This window comes from Arachis hypogaea, unplaced genomic scaffold, assembly GCF_003086295.3.
Source record: "Arachis hypogaea cultivar Tifrunner unplaced genomic scaffold, arahy.Tifrunner.gnm2.J5K5 arahy.Tifrunner.gnm2.scaffold_305, whole genome shotgun sequence".
Lineage (NCBI taxonomy): Eukaryota > Viridiplantae > Streptophyta > Magnoliopsida > Fabales > Fabaceae > Arachis > Arachis hypogaea.
Window position 1 is genome coordinate 1 of NW_027255616.1, and position 17,537 is coordinate 17,537.

The 17,537-nt window shown below is 31.3% G+C and overlaps 4 protein-coding genes across 4 annotated transcripts; all 4 read left to right on the plus strand.

Annotated features, from left to right (window-relative positions):
- Nucleotides 1-156: 156 nt before the first annotated feature.
- Nucleotides 157-2,196, plus strand: LOC140183466 (uncharacterized). The gene is made up of 4 exons (XM_072231910.1): nucleotides 157-1,190; nucleotides 1,415-1,682; nucleotides 1,786-1,882; nucleotides 2,023-2,196. Exons 1-4 carry the CDS (start codon nucleotides 1,032-1,034, stop codon nucleotides 2,147-2,149), a joined length of 651 nt encoding a protein of 216 aa, XP_072088011.1. The 5' UTR covers nucleotides 157-1,031; the 3' UTR covers nucleotides 2,150-2,196.
- An 80-nt stretch (nucleotides 2,197-2,276) lies between these two features.
- Nucleotides 2,277-2,971, plus strand: LOC140183465 (uncharacterized). Its single transcript, XM_072231909.1, has 3 exons — nucleotides 2,277-2,396; nucleotides 2,494-2,648; nucleotides 2,800-2,971. Exons 1-3 carry the CDS (start codon nucleotides 2,298-2,300, stop codon nucleotides 2,969-2,971), a joined length of 426 nt encoding a protein of 141 aa, XP_072088010.1. The 5' UTR covers nucleotides 2,277-2,297.
- A 73-nt stretch (nucleotides 2,972-3,044) lies between these two features.
- Nucleotides 3,045-4,679, plus strand: LOC114927366 (uncharacterized). The gene is made up of 6 exons (XM_029296964.2): nucleotides 3,045-3,206; nucleotides 3,301-3,474; nucleotides 3,625-3,779; nucleotides 3,870-3,999; nucleotides 4,126-4,314; nucleotides 4,398-4,679. The coding sequence occupies exons 1-6, from the start codon at nucleotides 3,063-3,065 to the stop codon at nucleotides 4,491-4,493; spliced, it is 888 nt and encodes a 295-aa protein (XP_029152797.2). The 5' UTR covers nucleotides 3,045-3,062; the 3' UTR covers nucleotides 4,494-4,679.
- Nucleotides 4,680-6,619: 1,940 nt separating this feature from the next.
- LOC114927367 (replication factor A protein 1-like) lies at nucleotides 6,620-8,207 on the plus strand. Its single transcript, XM_029296966.2, has 6 exons — nucleotides 6,620-6,769; nucleotides 6,946-7,213; nucleotides 7,345-7,441; nucleotides 7,569-7,690; nucleotides 7,809-7,893; nucleotides 8,150-8,207. Exons 1-6 carry the CDS (start codon nucleotides 6,620-6,622, stop codon nucleotides 8,205-8,207), a joined length of 780 nt encoding a protein of 259 aa, XP_029152799.2.
- Nucleotides 8,208-17,537: the final 9,330 nt, after the last annotated feature.

Consider the following 17,537-nt stretch of genomic DNA (forward strand, 5'->3'; position numbering starts at 1 on the left):
TAACTAAAGTTAGATAATGTGACTTTGGTTAATTTTTTTCCCCAAATTAATCACTTTCTCCCTAAAAGACCTTGGAGCTCAGCGCATTGTCTTCATCCCTAAGCTCAGCGCATTGTCTTCATCCCTAAGCTGAGTGCATCCGTTGGATCATTTCCCTGTGGGCTCCGTCGCTGAGGTTTCTTCTTCTCTCGTGGGTTTTGGCGACATGCAGGGAAGGTATGGATATCTCTGCGATTCCATTCGATTCTACCATGAAGGTGTTCTTCTGTCGGTTGCGTGTCTTCTCTCTCCCCAAGGTTCCTCTTTCTGTCTCTGTCTTGGTCATACGGCATTTCTCCTTCTCCATTTCTGTGATTTAGATAGCAGATGTCGGCACCGCGATTCAAGAGATATATGTGGTCTAGATTCTATTCTCCTCCTTTTGAAGCGTTAGGGTTTCCTTCTCCAATTTCAATTCCTTTTTTCCTGATAATTGTTACTGTTTTTCTTATGCATCGTTTAGTTTTTAGTTGTTTGGTTTCTGATCTAATCATGGTGATTGTTACTTTTTTTTTTCAAATCAACGGTTCTGTCATATGTTTGTGGTTTGGTCTTTCGGGAAAATAATTTTTTTCTTTGGGGTTTTGCTGAGTATAATTTATATGATGTTCTTACTTCTATTGGACTGAAGTTTACTGTAGTGTTAGGTATACTTGACTCATGAAATTCTGTTCTTGCTTTATTGTGAATTGTCAAATCAGCAATATGTGGTAGGTACTTGGTAATTTGTAACATGTCTCTTCCCACATTGTTTTTGCTCTTTTCCTATCAGTATTTGGTTACTTGTGATATCGTCCTAAATGATGTGTGTAGGGATATCAATCTATATATGCCTATTAGTCTATCTCTGTCCCATATGTGAAGCTTTCATTGTAAGCTTTAGTGTTTGTTAACTTTGGGAGTTTATAACTCCAACTCCTCTGTTTATCTTCTCTTATTGATTCTGAAAACTTCTCTTTATATTTTCTTCTTTTGGTGTTGTTGTTCTATATATGTTGGGAATGAATAATCCTGTTGATTTGGTGGAGAAAATCACTCCCTGGAGGGAATCATGGAAAGTGCATGTTAAAGTTGTGAAGTTGTGGTACCAGAAGAATACTGCTTTGGATCCTTCTCAAAATCTGTTGCATATGGTCTTAATGGATGAGAAGGTCAGTTTTATTTTATTTTAGGGTTTCCTTAAGTTGTTGCCACTTTTCATTTTTTTTTAAGTATGCTGAAGGGAATTTTTATTCTTTGTTGCAAACTGATATGTTTTTGTTGTTTTAATTTTTTTATGAATTGTTACTATGCTCTTTTCATTTTTTTTAGGTATGCTGAAGGGAATTTTTATTCTTTGTTGCAAACTTATATGTTTTTCTTGTTTTAATTGCAGTTACACAAGATCCAAGCTACCATTAGAGATGAGCTTATATCAAAGTTTGCTGTGTCTCTAAATGAAGGTGATCTGTATTTGATAACCAATTTTACAGTTTTGCCAAACACTGGTTTGAACAGAGTGACCAAACATCGGTTCAGGCTTTTGTTTCAATACAAGACCTCTGTTGTTTCTGTGGTCTCTCCAAGGATAACTCATTCCGGGTTGTGTTTTACATCAATAGATGAAATTGATCAAATGACAAAGGACCACAATTTCCTTATTGGTTTGTACAAGTTTCTTGCTCTACCCTTTTAGTATCACAGTATTCTGTTTTACCAACTGTGCTTTCTAATTCAAAATTGTATATATTTCAATTTAATTATTAGACTTTGTTGGGATCATTACTGGTGTTCGAAAAGAAAGAGATGTAGCATCATATGGGAAGCTCATCAAAGCAGTTGTGCTAGAAGTTTTTAGTCATGGGTAATATGTCTTTGAGTTTCTCCTATATCAGTAGTTATGTTGTATGCATTCAATTTTTTTTTTTTGTGTTCCATGCTTTATGTTTATAACAATAAATATATAGTTACATCCTTTTGATCTTTTGAAAGTTATTTCTCTAGGAAAAAGGTCCAATGCAATGTGTTTGGAAATGCTTGTGATCTCTTGGAATATGAAAACTTACAAAAATATCCAAGATCTCCATTGATTGTCCTTGAGTCTTTTAAAATCAAAGCAATTGAAGGTTAGTTTCAGGCATGTTCAGGGAATTTTTACTCTAATATTTACTTTTCTGAAATCTGATGTTTTCAGTTTAATATGGTTTGAGGCTAATAGAGTAGTATTCTTTGATGCAGGTGGAGTAATTCTACAGAATGTGATCAATGTCTCTAGATTAATGACCAATGACCTTGGATACTTAATTTCTAAAGTTGATGGTGATTATTTCAATCCCAAAGAGATCAGTAGTATTCAAGATCTTGATGTAGATAACAGGGTACTGTTTTAGATTGGCAAACTCTGCATTTAATACTTAAACTTCAATTTCTTAAACATGTGTTTGTGTTTATATAATTGTTTTTTTAATTTTACAGGATGCTCATTACTTTGTAATGGGGACAATTAAGGAAGTTATGGATGAACCAGATTGGTGGTACTACTCATGTGTATGTGGTCATCCTGTTGTTGACCATGAGGATCTCTACCTTTGTGATGCTTGTTGTTCATGTGTTGAACATGTTATGCTCAAGTAAGGTTCATATGTAACTCTACTATTCAATGCATTAATTCTGAATCTTTTGGATTTTTGGTTGGTTTTCTCTTATGTGTCATTCTATGTGTTGTTAAGCAGCTTTAATTTATTGGTTTTAGTTATCATTCTTGGTTGTTAATTGTGTTAGGTATAGGATTCGGGTAAAGATTCACCATGCTGGGTGTGATGTTTTGTTTGTTCTGCTTGATAATGCGGCAACAAAACTATTTGGAAAAACCTGTTCTGAAGCATTTCTCAGGATAGACGAAGAATTTCCTCTTGATCCTAGTGTGCTTGCAGTATCAACTCCTTCATATTGACCCTCATTTAATACTTATTATATATTTTTTTTCAAGTTTATTGATTCTTTTATATTGAATTCTCAAGGTCTGTCGGTCATATTCTCCACAAATGTTTGGTGATGTTGTTGGAGAGGATAAAGTTTTCAAGGTTGAAATTCTTCCTGCGGTTGATCCAGATTACTCCGGGTCCTTTAAAATTGTAAATGTGTTTAGTGATAATTCTGAACCAGCTACAAGTGATGATTATATGAATGTATGATTTCTCACTCTATGTTACAACATGTTCATTCATTTTTCTTTTTTCTGAATCAATGGATTCGATGCTTATTCTAACCAAATTATCCCAGGCAAGGCTTCATGATCCGATTTTTCCACCAATCTACGATGCCTGTTTGCAGTATGGAATTGGGGAAGATTACAAGACTCAAGTAGTTTGTGATAATTCTATTCAATCAGAAATTATTGAAGATATTATTACTGATCTTATTTCACCTAATCGCTGTTATTCTGATGTTGAGAATGTATGTTTTTTTTCCCTCATTTCTTATAAAATCTGTTGGTTATTTCTTTTTGTTATTCTTCTTACATTTTTTGCTAAAAAGACATTAATTGATAGTTTTGTAAATTATTTGAAATTTGAAATGCTGTATTAATTTTTTCTTTGCTGGCAGGGTGGTTTTGTTTTCATTCTTGGAACTATATCATCTGTTTTCAAGAATCATAAGTGGTGGTTCTCAACTTGTTTATGTGGTTCTCTTGTGTCAACTAATAAACAAATTTTATCATGTGATCTATGTCAGCTTCAATGCATTGATGCTGTTCCAAGGTGTTTTGTTCTTTAGTTTTATTCTGTTTTCCTAACTGATTATCATTTCATGTTAACTCAAATTTTCCTTGTTTTTTCTTGGTTTTCAAGATTCTGCTTGAAGATTGTAGCTTCTCATGCAAATGGCAACAATATATTTGTTCTCAAAGATCGTGAGGTTGTGCAACTGATAAAGACAAGATGCTCCACCTTTTTGGATAGACACCCAGAGTTGAATCAGGTTGTTATCTAGCTGTGGTTTTAATTAGTATATAGATATAGATACACTTAGTTTGTATTTATTGGCATTCTTAAAGAAAGCCTCAATTATTATTATCCTATTTTTTAATTTTTTTTTTGTTTTTAGGAATCTTATTGCAAAGTTGTTCCATTGAAACTCATTTCAAGTCTTTTGCACAAAAAAGTTGTGTTCATGGTTGATGCTAGGCCTGTGGGTTATGAGATGAATCGATCGGTGTATATTGTTCAACAAATCTGGGATGATGCCTCTGTTATTAATGTTTTTGAGGCCGCTGCTGAGATGAATGAGCATAAGGTTTGGTTGCATAGTTTTTGTAATTTGTTCAATTATTAGTATTTAAAAATATCAATAACTTAGAGGTTTTCAATTTTTTTCAGATTCATGTTCTGGTTGATTCTATCCCTGAGGTTGAAGATGCTTTTAGCCAATGTGGAAGTGATCATGAGGCTGTTGAAGATCTAGATGCATTTTAGTTTAATATGTTAAGATAGTAGTTTAAGTTGTTGTTGTGCATGATCTTGATGCTTTTTAGTGTATTATGCTCAGATACTACTTTAAATTGTTGTTTAATTTGTAATATAATGGTAGTCTTTTCTCAATTCCAATATGGATATATCTGTTATATTTATATATTTAATGAAATTCATTTTTTAATTACAGCAGAAAAAATGTGTTTTTTTTTTAGTTTCAAATAATCTGGTGAAATAATTAATCAATTATTAATCAGTATTAAAAAGAAATGATAATTGTGAAAAAAAATATAGATAGTTTTTAATACATTGCTTTTCATTACGATTTAAATTTATTCAACCTAAAGTTGAATTTAATTGTTATTAAAAAATATGTATCTCTTTATTTTTTTTATTTAATCAAATTCCTTTTTAATTACAAAAAAAATAATATGCGTTTATTTTACCAGTTTCAAATAAACGCATGAAATAATAAAATTATTATTAATCAATATTAAAAGAAATGATAAATAAAAAAATATACTGGTCAATAAAGTTGTTTTCATGACTATTATTAAGTATATTTAACCTAACATTCAATTTAATTGTTATTAAAAGATATATATCTTATCAATATTTTTAATTTTCTTTTTTGGCAAAAAAATGTCAATTCAAGGGTGCCATACTCCCAGTAACACATAACTCATGTTGTCCCTTTTCTTAATTTTGTTCATTTACGGGTTCTTTCTTCTCCTTTTCTTTCTCGCTATGTAACCGGAATTCCTTTCCGTCAGCTGATCAATCGCTCCTCTTACTCGCCGTTTCCAGAATCAGAAAGCGAACTACCCAGAGCTCGGAACGCTAATGATTTATTTCAACGCTAGGATCTTTGCTTTCTTCTCCGAGTTTCGTTTCGTGTTCCCTAGCAAACTGTTTCTACGAGCCGTGTTCTCCTGGGAGTTTGTTCCTCGCCGTTCATCTTATTTATGGATTTCTCAATTTTCTGCTCAGATTCAACATCTCAGATTGTTGTGATGAATTTTGGCATCTGTTCCGCGATTGAACCAGGTTTTATTGTCTATTGTTTCTGAAATCCTTAATTGAACAAATTCTGATGTTTTTTGGTTTCTCTTCTGTGGTTAAGCGACATTTTATTCTCTAGGCTTTGTGAAATTCCTAATCTTTCAAATTTTGTTCCACTTTAGGCATGGGTTTTATTGTTTATGGTTTCTGAAATCCCTAATTTTTCAAATTCTGATGATTTTGTCTATGGTTTCTGAAATCCCTAATTTTTCAAATTCTGATGATTACTGGTATCTGTTATATGGTTAATGCACATTTTATTCTCTAGGGTTTGTGAAATTCCTAATGTTCCAATTAATTATGGTTGTACGTCGGACCTGTTAGTTAATTTTGTAGATTCTCTAATTCAGTGCTAATTTGGTGTCATTTTGTAGGTTTAATTATTTGGTTTGGAAAAAATATTTTACTTTTGTTCTTTATCTGAGCTAATCTTCTTAGTTTGTTATTGTGTTCTTCTTGATTTAATGATTCGGCTCAACAGTTGATTATCAATTTTCAGTTTCAATTATGGAATCTATGTTTCTGATGGGAATAAGTTTACATGTCTTCTATTTTAGCAGTCATACTTATTGGGAATAATATTATTATATAGTCAAAGATAGGATCAATCAGTAGGTATGGTTTCTTTATAGATTTATAGATATATAGATAGATAGGTAGATAGATGTATATAGATTCATAGATAAGTTGATATGAGATATCTATCTATATTATATAGAGGTATGGGTAAATCTAATTTAATTACCTATGGACACATTGAATGTCATATGTCAATCAATCAATCAATGTAGCCAAGGAGTGTAAGAGAAACGTATTCTACAAGCTTTGCCTTGGAAACTTGCTCATTCCTCTTGTATAAGTAGTAATGAGGTGATGGAGTATTGTGTTGATTTTTCAAGGGCTATCACTTGTTCCTTACTTGTCTTTTTTCTCTTGCATTCCTTTCTCTTGAGATAAATCTGAGATCCCACACAGTTTTCTGTTGCTGCTATTTTGTTCTTTAATTTCTTTTTTTTCATCCACATTCTTTGATCTTTAGTATTTATTTATTTATTTGATAAGATAAGATGAGTCTTCCTATTGATCCTGTTCAGAAAATCTCTCCATGGAAGGAAACTTGGAGTATTGAGGCTAAGATCTTGACCATTTGGGAAGATGCTAGCATTGTTAACGAAAATATGCAGAAAATGTTACATATGGTGTTGATGGATAAGCAGGTCAGTATTGTATTTTAAATATCCTGTGTATGTGTGTTTGTGTGTCCCGATGTTGTATCAAAAAATCAGTTTTTACTTAAGTAAATCGTGTATCTGATCAGTTTTAGGATGTAATATGTCATGGTATGATATTTAGAAATGGTGATGTGATCTTTTTCCTCTTTTTTAATTTGCAGCACCACAAGGTTCAAGCAACTGTTGACCATGATTTGATCACAACTTTTATTCATCAGTTAAAAGAAGGACATGTATTCATTATTTCTGATTTCAAAGTGATACCTAATGGTGGATTGGTTAGGGTTACAAGACATCGATTCCGGATCCTTTTCAAGTGTAGTACCTCTGTTGTTGCAGCTGAAGATAGAGACATACCTAATCCTGGTTTAAGTTTAACCTCTGTGGACGAGATTCTTCAAAAGCGCTCTGATTATGAGTACCTAATAGGTAAGTTTCCCTTTTTGAGATTTGACCTGGAATAAAGGTGTTTTAAAGTGAGATTAATAACAGCTGAATAAAATGTCTTGTGTTATTGTATCCTGTGGTTGAATCTTTTCTGCTATATTATGACTAAACAGATTTTGTTGGTGTTCTGTGCGGATTGAAAAGGAAAAGTGATGTTGAGTTTAATGGAAAGATATTCAGAGTTATTGTCCTTGCAGTTTTTGCAGATGGGTATCGCTTCCCTTTTCTATTTTTTATTCTATTCTATTTTTAAATCATGTTATGCCTGTTTTTCATATCTTTTATTATTGTTGGATTATTCTATTGTTGTTGCTCATTTTTTATAATGATTACACAGGAAGAAAATCCCCTGTATTCTTGTTGGTGAGTGTTCTGCTCTTATGGATATCAATAGTTTGAAAAAGTATCAGAGAGCACCAGTTCTTATTCTGGAATCTTTCAAGATCCAAGTCAATGGAGGTGAAAAGTTGTCCATGTTGCACATATGTCTGAGTTTGATTTCTTGATATATTTTTGTTTACCAATTAATTGTTTCTTTCTCACTTAGTTTCTTCTTATTATGTTTCATGATTTTTAGATAAAGTTAGTCTTCAAAATGTCATCAATGTTTCTCGGGTTTCAATCAACCGTGATATGCAGAAAACAGTGGATTTTCTGAATGGGTTAGTTCCATTCAAACTCGTGAAATTTTGTCCCAATGAACTGACAATTTCTGTCTTTGTTTCCATCCCTCAGTTGCTTACTCTGTCTCTCTATTTCTCAGTTTCTTATTCTCGCTCTTTCTCTATATTTCTCACTCACTCTGTTCCTCTCTCTCTTTTTCTCTTTCTCTCTGTCTTTCTCACTCTCTCTGTCTCTGTCTCTGTCTCTATATGTGTTTTTCTGAAATTGTTTTACTGTAATATTTTTTTTTCATAGATACCATATCGCAAGCCATGATTTCAGTAGACTGTGCAGTGATGAGAATGGGATTTAGTATGTGTAATCGATGATGAATCTTTTGACTGGAAGCTAATGCGGACTATTGCTAATCTTAAAGGAAACAATGAGGTGTGTACTATTAGGTTTTTTACATGTTCTAGGGCTATGTAAGAAGTACTCATGTTAATTGATTTTTCGATGTTGTAGACAGGGCTTGTGCATTCAATTCTTAAATTTTTTATTTTAATAGGATGGACAATTCTTTGTGGTTGGAAAAATTAAAGAGGTTGTTGAAGATCCAGAGTGGTGGGTCTTTTGTTGTGTTTGTGGTCATCCAATTGTTGGTGATGATAATGTGTTTCATTGTCAGCTGTGCGGCAAAGAGGTCCAGCATTTTATGACCAGGTAAATCCAGGTTATGATTTAGAAAACTTTTTTCGATCTGTTATGATTCAATAATATAAGTTAGCTTCACTTATCACCTTCTTGTGACTCTCACAAATAGATTAATCTGATGTTTAGTTTCTTGGTTATAGTTACAGGATTAAGATACTTGTTGAAGATGGTACTTCTTGTGGAATGTTTGTGTTGTTAGACAGTGCGGCGACTAAGCTATTAGGGAGAACATGTTCTGATGTGTTTTGTTGTTAGAAGATGAAATGGAGGTATGGTTAATGTTCTTAAGTTTTATTTCTGTATACTTTATCAATAAGTATTTCTTATTCTTCAATTTCATTCATTAATTAGTGATCATTTTTGAATATCTATGTCAGAAAATTGAGCACCCATACTGTCCAAAATTTTTTCATCAACTCATTGGGAAAGAGATTGTTTTCAAAGTTCAGGCAAAGCGGATTAACAGTCCCGGTTATTGTGGTACCTTTAAAATCATCAATGTCATTAGTGATGCACGTTTTTTCAGGAAAGTTCAATCTGATCAGTGCATCAAGGTTAGTGCGGTCTCTTTAAGTTAGATACTAGTGAATTAGAGGAGTTGTTTTTAGATATAGTTTCTTGATCGCCAGTTTCTAATTCTTTGGCTATTCTTTTGAATGCTATCCTTTACATGCCAATATGATTTTGCCGCATACTTTACAAAGTTGGCTTCCATTTGTGATTCATGTTTTTGTTTCCAAACTTTAAGGATGTTACTTCTGATTCGGGCTTTAGCCCAATACTTGAAGACTTCTCTCAGTGTGGACAGCTTAGAAGTTATCACAACCAAGTTGTTTCTGGTGTTCCAATAGAACTGCATAGTGTTAAAGAGATGCTTGCTGACATTCTTTGTGCTAAAATATATTCTTCTGCATCAAGAAATGTTAGTATTTATGTTTATGTTTTCAACCGTCTCAAATGTATTTCAACATGTGTAGTATGATAGAAACATGTATCATAATATGCCAATTACTGTTTCTCTACAGGATCAGATTTGTATTTTGATCGGTGAAATTATTGATGTGCCAAAACATCAGAAGTGGTGGTACTATTGCTGTTTGTGTAATGCACCTGTTTCTCATGTTGGAAATTTATTTTATTGTTATCTGTGTAAAGTTGAGTGTTTTGATGTCATAAGAAGGTATCTATTTTATCTCTTGGAGTTCTTGGTACCAGTTTTTCTTTTTGTTTAATTTCATCTTCTACAACTGTCTCTTAGTGTATATTTTTCTTTTGTTTACATTATTTAGGTATCGCATCAAAATTATTGTTTCCCATTCAAATGGGAGCAATATTTTCATACTTGAAGATGATGAGGTGATGCAAATACTGAAAAAGAGTTGCATAGATTTTTTGATGGACCAAGTAAATTCGTCCCAAGTAATCATTTTGTTTTTAATTTAATTTAATTGTCCTTGTTTTCAGTTGACTGTTTATGGTTCAGGTAAGTGAATTTTGCTAATGTACCTATTTTTTTTCCTTTTTCTTAGTCAACGGATGATTACACTATTCCGAATAGCATGATTTCTCAGTTGATGAACAAGAAAATTGTCTTCATAGTGGATCTTAGACCCATTGGATATGATTTGAATAAATCTCTTCATGTTGTTCGTGCAATATATGATGATGTTGATATTGTGAGCTTTTTGGAGGACTCCATCCATGATAATCAACAGTAGGTGGTACCATTGTTATGTCAATCTGATGTTGCGTTAGTCCAGTCTCTTTTTTTTTTATCAAGTTAGCCTCAATTGCCTATATTGTTATGTGTTTTTTCATGGGCGATGTATTAAGTGTTACTGATGTTATTCCTCTTTGTTCCATTTAGAATTTCCTCTGGATCCTTTGTTCTCATTTTTCTTTCAATTTAAGAATCCTGTTGGTTTCACTCCAATGCAACGTTCATGTTCCTCGAGCTCAGTGCTCCATGCATATGCTTCACCGATTCCGTTCTGAATTGAATTGTTGGGTATTTCTTTATCTAATGGGCTTTGATTCTTTATCTATTAGTAAACTATGTTTACACTAATACATATATGGATACATGTATGTTGGTTACCTTGGTTTCTTTATTTGTTTAATATCTCTGTTATTACTTTCCAAATTTTTATCATACCTGATTTCTTTATATCTCAATTTGTTTTATTTATTTATTTATTTATTTATTTTTTCTTCTGTGTTCCTTGTTCTTATATTTTGCTGTGTTCTCTGTAGACTGTTAACCATGCTTTTCATGCAAGAATCTACTCCTCACAAGGTTCCAATTTAGTTGGCAATCATCAGCCTCTCACTATTAGGGAGGAGCTTCGGAGGGCGTTTGGAGATTGTGAAAATACTAGCCATGCTGTGGAAAGGATGGATGAGTGTAGTGGCTAATTGTTTCTTACATTACAATATATAATTATATAGATATCTATAATATCATTGCAAGACTCTGAAGAATTGTTAGAATTTTGCTTAGTTGTGTTAAGTACTTGGAAATTGGTAAAGTATATTGTCAATGATCTATTTTGGTATGTAATTATCAACTCATTCTTTGGAGTTGTGATATTTATAAAAGGTATTGTTCTCTTTCTTGTGCTTAAATTTGTATGTATCGTTATTGTATATAGATGTGGGGTTTGTTTGGTATATATATATATATTATATATATATATATATATGTTGTTACAACTTATTAAAATGTATGCAATAATTTAGATAATGAATTCTAAAATCATTTAAAAATGTATTTTTTTAAATTGTGTTATAATTTTATATTTAGATTTAGATATCTCATGTAAAAGGATATTTTTAGTGAGATTGGTTATGTGTATTTCTTATTTATTTATCATGTGAAAATATATATTTCAAACAAAATTTTAAAACATAAATTTCAATTATTAAAAAAAAATCTAATGAATTCTTTAGTAATTTTACTTTTATTATTAAAAATATATCAACTCTACTAAAAAGTAAATAAAAATATGTTATTCATCCTTTTTTATTTTTTCGATTTAGTAGTATCCAATACTCAAATACTTAGTTGGTTTTATTAATTTTTTATTGATATATCTAAGTTATCTATGTTAGTACTTTAATAGTGTATAGTTAGATATTTTTTTCATAAAAAAAAAGGATAAAACTTTCTAGGCAGCAAAACGCTGCGGTTCCACTCAATGAGACAAGTAGCAAGCCCTAACTTCATGCTCCCGTGCCAGACCTAGCATTCCAGAGTCCAGGGCGCCGTTTCAATCTCATCGAGCTCCAGAGAGCCCCTCAGCTTCGTTCAGCAACCACCTCCTGCCGCCGCCATTGTTTCGTTCGAACAGCTAGCGTCTGCGCGCTCACTTCCCTCGATCGCGAAGCAGCCATCGCAACCTTGGAAGCCTCGATGCGCGGTAGCCATCGTAACTTTCGAAGCCATCGTCTACTCGAGCACTCTTGCATGCTCTGTCTCCCTCGGTGTTTCTGTCTCCCTTGGTCACTCCGGTGTCTCTGTCTCTGTCTCTCGGTGTCTCTGTCCCTCTCCGCGACCACAGTCTCTTGCATGTTCTCTAGGTAACCTTTTTTTTGTTAACTATCAATTTATGATTGAAGTCTGGTATAGTGAAACTCTGTTAACTCTTATATAGTGAAACTGTGTTACTGAAATAGTGAACCTCTGTGAACACTGATTCAACTGATCTGAATCTTTATTTGAAAATTATTTTTTGGTTCTTTGATTTTTAGGGTGCTTGCCGCTTCAATTTGAGGAGATTCTGAATTTTGGTTTAAACTGTGATTGAATGTTCTTTGGTTTGGGTATTTTTCACTTTCCTGAAACCTTATCTTTTAATTCGTTGAGATCAAATTATTGTTTTCAAGCCTTGGTGATTTTTAGATATTCTTTTTTGGTTGTTTTCTTTTTAAATGTTTCAATTGGTGTTATTGTGTTGTTGGTGTGATTTAAATGTTCTTTTTTATTCTTTCTTTTGCTCGAATGCCCAGGACAATGCTTGATTGCTTGGATTTAACTGTTCAATGGATAAATTTAATCATGCTGGTTCAGATGCTTTTTGAACTTTGCTTAAATTAAAAGTTTTATACGATGTTTGACTAGAAAACATAAATTGAGGTTTACTAATTCGCATGTCTGGAGTGTTACTGTTGCTATTTTCTTATTCTTATTTGTTATCAGTTTTTAATGTTTTATTGTGGCTTTTGTTTCTATGTTGCAAAATTCTTTAAATATCTTCACTTTCCTACCTGATTTAAGGTCCTACAAATGACATGCTTTATGTTTTGTTCTTTAAGTTTCTTTATTCAATTTTATCGCTTGTTTTTCTTGAATTTGTTGAAAATTTTCTGTTAGGGTTTACTTTATTATAATGCTCTCTTTTGCAGTACGAGACAACGTCCTTTATTTATTCTTAAATCTTTATATCAAGCCTCTCTATTTGACAAGTCTGAATGGCCATGGGATGCTAATAGAGAAGATCCAAACAGGTATGGTGCTGAGCATTAGAGAAGATGTTCTCTTGCTGCATTTTCAATTCGATTGAACTCTCATTTGTTTTCCATTAAATATATTTCATATTAAGTTATGAAATTTTAATGTGAATTCAATATCGATGTAATGCCATCTATAGTGTTTTTTTTAATTCTTATTCAGATATTTTTCATGTTTTAATTTAATTTTATTGGCCTCTCATTTGTATGTGGGCTAGATTTCAGAAGTTGTTGTAATTTATACAATATGTTGTTAGTTTTCTAATGTGGTCTCTTGGGTATTTTTCATTATTGTGCTTTTAGTTTGTTACAATTTTTTTTGTATACTTAGTTAGTTGTTTTCTTGGGTTAAAAGTCTCGGGTCTTAATTCTAATCGTGCCTTTATATGTTAATAGGAGGTTTTAGCAACCCAGGTATATTGGCCAGCGAAAAAGAACTGGTTTTCAGATTTTGTGATCTCAATCAGCAGGTAATGAGATATAATGACCAATGTGCAGTTTTGTAGAGTAGTGTCAATCTCAATTAATTAGATTACTGATTTGGCTTTATGTTCTTTAATTTGTTATTTTCTATTATTTTCTTCATTTGTGAGACTAATTGCTTTGCCCTTTGTCGTTTTTCTATGGATTTTTTTTTTTAAATTCATGAGATATTTACTGAACTAGAATTTACTCAATTATTTATTCTAAAGTTTTCTTCTCATTATAATGTTAGTTCATTTACTGAACTAGAATTTGATTTTTCTGTGTATATAATATTTATTTTAATGGTCAATTCTTAAATAAAATTTAAATCATAATGAATTAATTTTTAATCGGATGAACTAAAAAATACAGTAGACAAAAAAAGGTTCTTATTTTAATCGATTCTTGAATTTGTTGAGTGTCATATAATCTTAATGACTTAATATATAATCAGCACTAATTTTTTGAACTTTTCATCATATTTTGTTGGTTAATTTATTTAATTACTAAATATTTCATATTTCTTTTTTAATTCACAAGCTATAGACTTTTTAAAGAATGGCCATCTATACCCTTATTCATCACTTCATTTTATTTAATTAACAGTTCCCACAAATTTTCCTAATATATATTCTAGCAAACACATGTTAGAAAAGATATAAATATAAATTTCATCATGTTGGACCATTTTTTGTTTTTAACTTTATATACCTATGGATGTTAAAAACTTATATATAAATGGCTGAGAGTTAGAAGTTAGAAGAAAAGGAAGGAATCATAATGAAATTGAGTGCTGGGAGAAGGAAGTAGTTGCTTTTGGAAGTGGTCCTATAATATAAGGCTGAGTGCACTTATAATTACATACGCGTTAAAAGTTAAAGGTATTAGGCATGCATGTGTTGCTGTCCATGCTCTTTTTTTCTATTAAAATTAATTGATTTATTAATTTAAATTCACTTTCCTTAATTCTTATTTTCATTATATATTGGTTGGTGAATTAAGTGCTTCCCATACTTGCCACTCTTGAAGTTCCAAATGCCACTCTTGGTGTTGCTCAGTTGGTAATAATAGTAGATTTAAAATACCTCTATTTGCTAAATAATTAGGTAAGATTATGTGAATCTTTTTTTAGGTGCTATGTTTAGTTAATCATAGAGTTAACTTTGATTAACATAATTTTGAATATAGTTGGTGATATTTAGTCTCTTCCCTGGCAAATTTTGTTGTGTCAACTCCATATGGGGATAGGGGATTCGTGGCCAAATCCCACTAGTATACCAGGATGGAAGAAGACTCATCAGCTGATGTCATTGTTCTGTCTGGGTCTGAACCATCGGATGAACAGTTTTCATCAGATGGTGATGAAGACAATGATCAAGATGGGTCACTGGTTGGGGATAATCCAGATAATCCCATAAATTTGTCTAGTGACAGCAGTTTATCATTGGAAGTTGATGAACAGATTAATGTGTCAAACCAATTGCCTGATCCTAGGTAATGGTACATGTAACTATTTCCTTTCTTTTGTATTTTAATATCATTTGATAGCTTTTATTTTTTACTCTCATGATTAAGTTCATATTATCTTGAATTAGATATGCTCCAGAGATTTCTTATGAAAAGAAGATCACAGCTTGGGATGTTGGACAGTCTAGATTGGTAAGTTGATCTTAAAGAGTGTTTTCTTTTTTTTTTTCTACAAACTTATTGGATGTTCTTCCTAAATCTGTTATTCATTGTGTAAAAAATATTATGTTTATGTTAACTATGAATTATTTGTTGCAGTATTTGGCTTCAAATTTGCTGTGTATCTTAAACCATATGGAGATGGTTCGATTTGGACGATCATTGGTCAGATTCCAATGTTGAGAAGAATGAGTTTTTTTTTCACTTACTGAAGAGTCGAGGAAGACGTACAGAATGGAAATTTGGGGTCGGGTGGAGTGAATGTTGTAGAACATATAATTTAAAGGAGGGTGATACCATTACTTTGAAACTTAGCTCGATAGCTAACCGCCAGATAGAGTTATCGATTCAGCGTTGTTAGGCCTCCTATGTATAACTCTATTTGATGGATATTGTAAATTATATGTTAAGTTGTCTTGAAGATATTTTATTTTTTGTTTAATGAACAAATGTATATATGTTATATATATTTTGTTTTGGTAATAGTAAGTATCCTAATGTTATTTGTTCTTAAGATAATATGTAATAGTAAACTACATCTCTATTGTACTTTTTTTTTTCTGTTCTGTTTTTTAGTGTTTAGAAATTGTTTGAATATTTTATTAACTTTTATTATCTTACAAAATATGTTATATATTTATTGACATATTAAATAATTGTTGTAATCTATTTTTTATTTTAGTCTAATAAATAATTTTGTAATTATTCAAACTTAATACAACATATCTATTTGTATAGAATATATTTTAATTATATTCTTAGTATTTTTTTTTAAAAAGTTTAAATTTCGTGAATCCCGTGCATTGCACGGGTTATCACGCTAGTATATATATATACACACACAAATACATAATAAGTTATATAACTGGCTAATTTTAGTATGCATACAATATTTTTATTATATGAAAAAAATTAAAACCAATAGTTAAATTTAATCAGCTTAGATTTTGTTTTACTCAAGAAAAAAAAAGATCTATTATACATCCAAGCAATATTGTCATCCAAGTCTAATCAAGTAGACCCAACACCAAATAAAATCACTCTCATTAAAAAAAAACGCGATTACACGTGTACACATCCTTCTTCCAACTAAGTCATTTTACGTTCACACGCAGTATCATCATTGTCGTCGTCTTCTTCTTCTTCTTCGCGTTCCTCCTCCTCCTCCTTCTCTTTCTCATTCTTCTTCACGTGTTTTCTCCCTCATCGTCATTCTTTTGTTGTTGCTGTTATTGCTGTCATTGCAATAGAAGGTGAGAAGAAAGAGTTTTGAATTGTATAGGACAACGAGTCCAAACGCACCTTAATTAACTCAAAAATGAACCGAAATATATAATGATTGCAACACAGTTAACTCAAAAATGAACTGAAATTACATAATGGATTGCGACAACAATTAACTCAAAAAGAAAGAGAAATAGAGAACAATAGTAAAGAATCTGCAAGTTTGAGAAGCAATTAATGTTAATAATAAAAGATTCTTAACATGAACTTAGAGATTTTTCATGTGAATTTCAAGTTCATCAATTGAGGAGAATTTAGCTATTACAGAAGAAAAGATTTAAAATAAGGCCTTTTAGAGAAAAAAGAATATATTCATGAATATCTTATATTAAATTTATTAATTCATGTCAGAATTGTTTGGGAGATTTTATCTTTTGGGTGAAGCGTTTAAAATGCTTTTTTTGTCTGTTTTGTAAAAATACTTGATATTCATTCATTGTATTCTTGTTATGTTTTTTTATTTAATTTTACTGATTTTTTAAGACCTTGTCCAAGAGCTAAACTCAAATTTAACACACAAAGTAAAAAAATTGTGTTAAATTTGAGTAAATCAAGAAGAATTTTGAAAAATAAAATAAGGAGAAGATGAAAAAATGAAAAAGAAGAAGAAGAAACAGTAAAAAATACGGAGGAAGAGGATAAAGAGTTTTGAAATTGTGCCGGACGAATCCAAATGCATCTTAATTTACTCAGAAATGAACCAAAATTATATAATGATTATGACACAATTAAATAAAAAATGAATCGAAATTACATAATAGATTGCAACATAATTAACTCCAAAAAATTTACCATAATAATTGCACACATAAACTCAGTTCGAAAACAAGCACATAAACAAGATTGAATCATGAACAAAAACACATCCAAAATCAAATTTGGATCAGACAACATCATTAATATGTTCTTTCTTCTTTTTTGTTGTTTTTTTTCTCTTTTTCTTGATTTTATTCCTTTCAAGAGAGTAAATCAAAAGGAATTTTGAAAAAATGAAATAAGAAGGTGAATATAAAGAAGAAAAAGTTTGAAAAAGAAGCCGTAGTTG

Bases quoted from the DNA above. Each gene is read 5' to 3' on its own strand.
- LOC140183465 (XM_072231909.1), top strand. From the start codon at position 2,298: ATGACCAATGACCTTGGATACTTAATTTCTAAAGTTGATGGTGATTAT. The intron at 2,397-2,493 runs GTACTGTTTTAG...TTAATTTTACAG, and splicing joins ATCTTGATGTAGATAACAGG to GATGCTCATTACTTTGTAAT. The intron at 2,649-2,799 runs GTAAGGTTCATA...TAATTGTGTTAG, and splicing joins GTTGAACATGTTATGCTCAA to GTATAGGATTCGGGTAAAGA.
- LOC140183466 (XM_072231910.1), top strand. From the start codon at position 1,032: ATGTTGGGAATGAATAATCCTGTTGATTTGGTGGAGAAAATCACTCCC. The intron at 1,191-1,414 runs GTCAGTTTTATT...TTTTAATTGCAG, and splicing joins TGGTCTTAATGGATGAGAAG to TTACACAAGATCCAAGCTAC. The intron at 1,683-1,785 runs GTTTGTACAAGT...TTTAATTATTAG, and splicing joins GGACCACAATTTCCTTATTG to ACTTTGTTGGGATCATTACT.
- LOC114927366 (XM_029296964.2), top strand. From the start codon at position 3,063: ATGTTTGGTGATGTTGTTGGAGAGGATAAAGTTTTCAAGGTTGAAATT. The intron at 3,475-3,624 runs GTATGTTTTTTT...CTTTGCTGGCAG, and splicing joins GTTATTCTGATGTTGAGAAT to GGTGGTTTTGTTTTCATTCT. The intron at 4,315-4,397 runs GTTTGGTTGCAT...AATTTTTTTCAG, and splicing joins CTGAGATGAATGAGCATAAG to ATTCATGTTCTGGTTGATTC.
- LOC114927367 (XM_029296966.2), top strand. From the start codon at position 6,620: ATGAGTCTTCCTATTGATCCTGTTCAGAAAATCTCTCCATGGAAGGAA. The intron at 7,214-7,344 runs GTAAGTTTCCCT...ATGACTAAACAG, and splicing joins TGATTATGAGTACCTAATAG to ATTTTGTTGGTGTTCTGTGC. The intron at 7,894-8,149 runs GTTAGTTCCATT...TTTTTTTCATAG, and splicing joins ACAGTGGATTTTCTGAATGG to ATACCATATCGCAAGCCATG.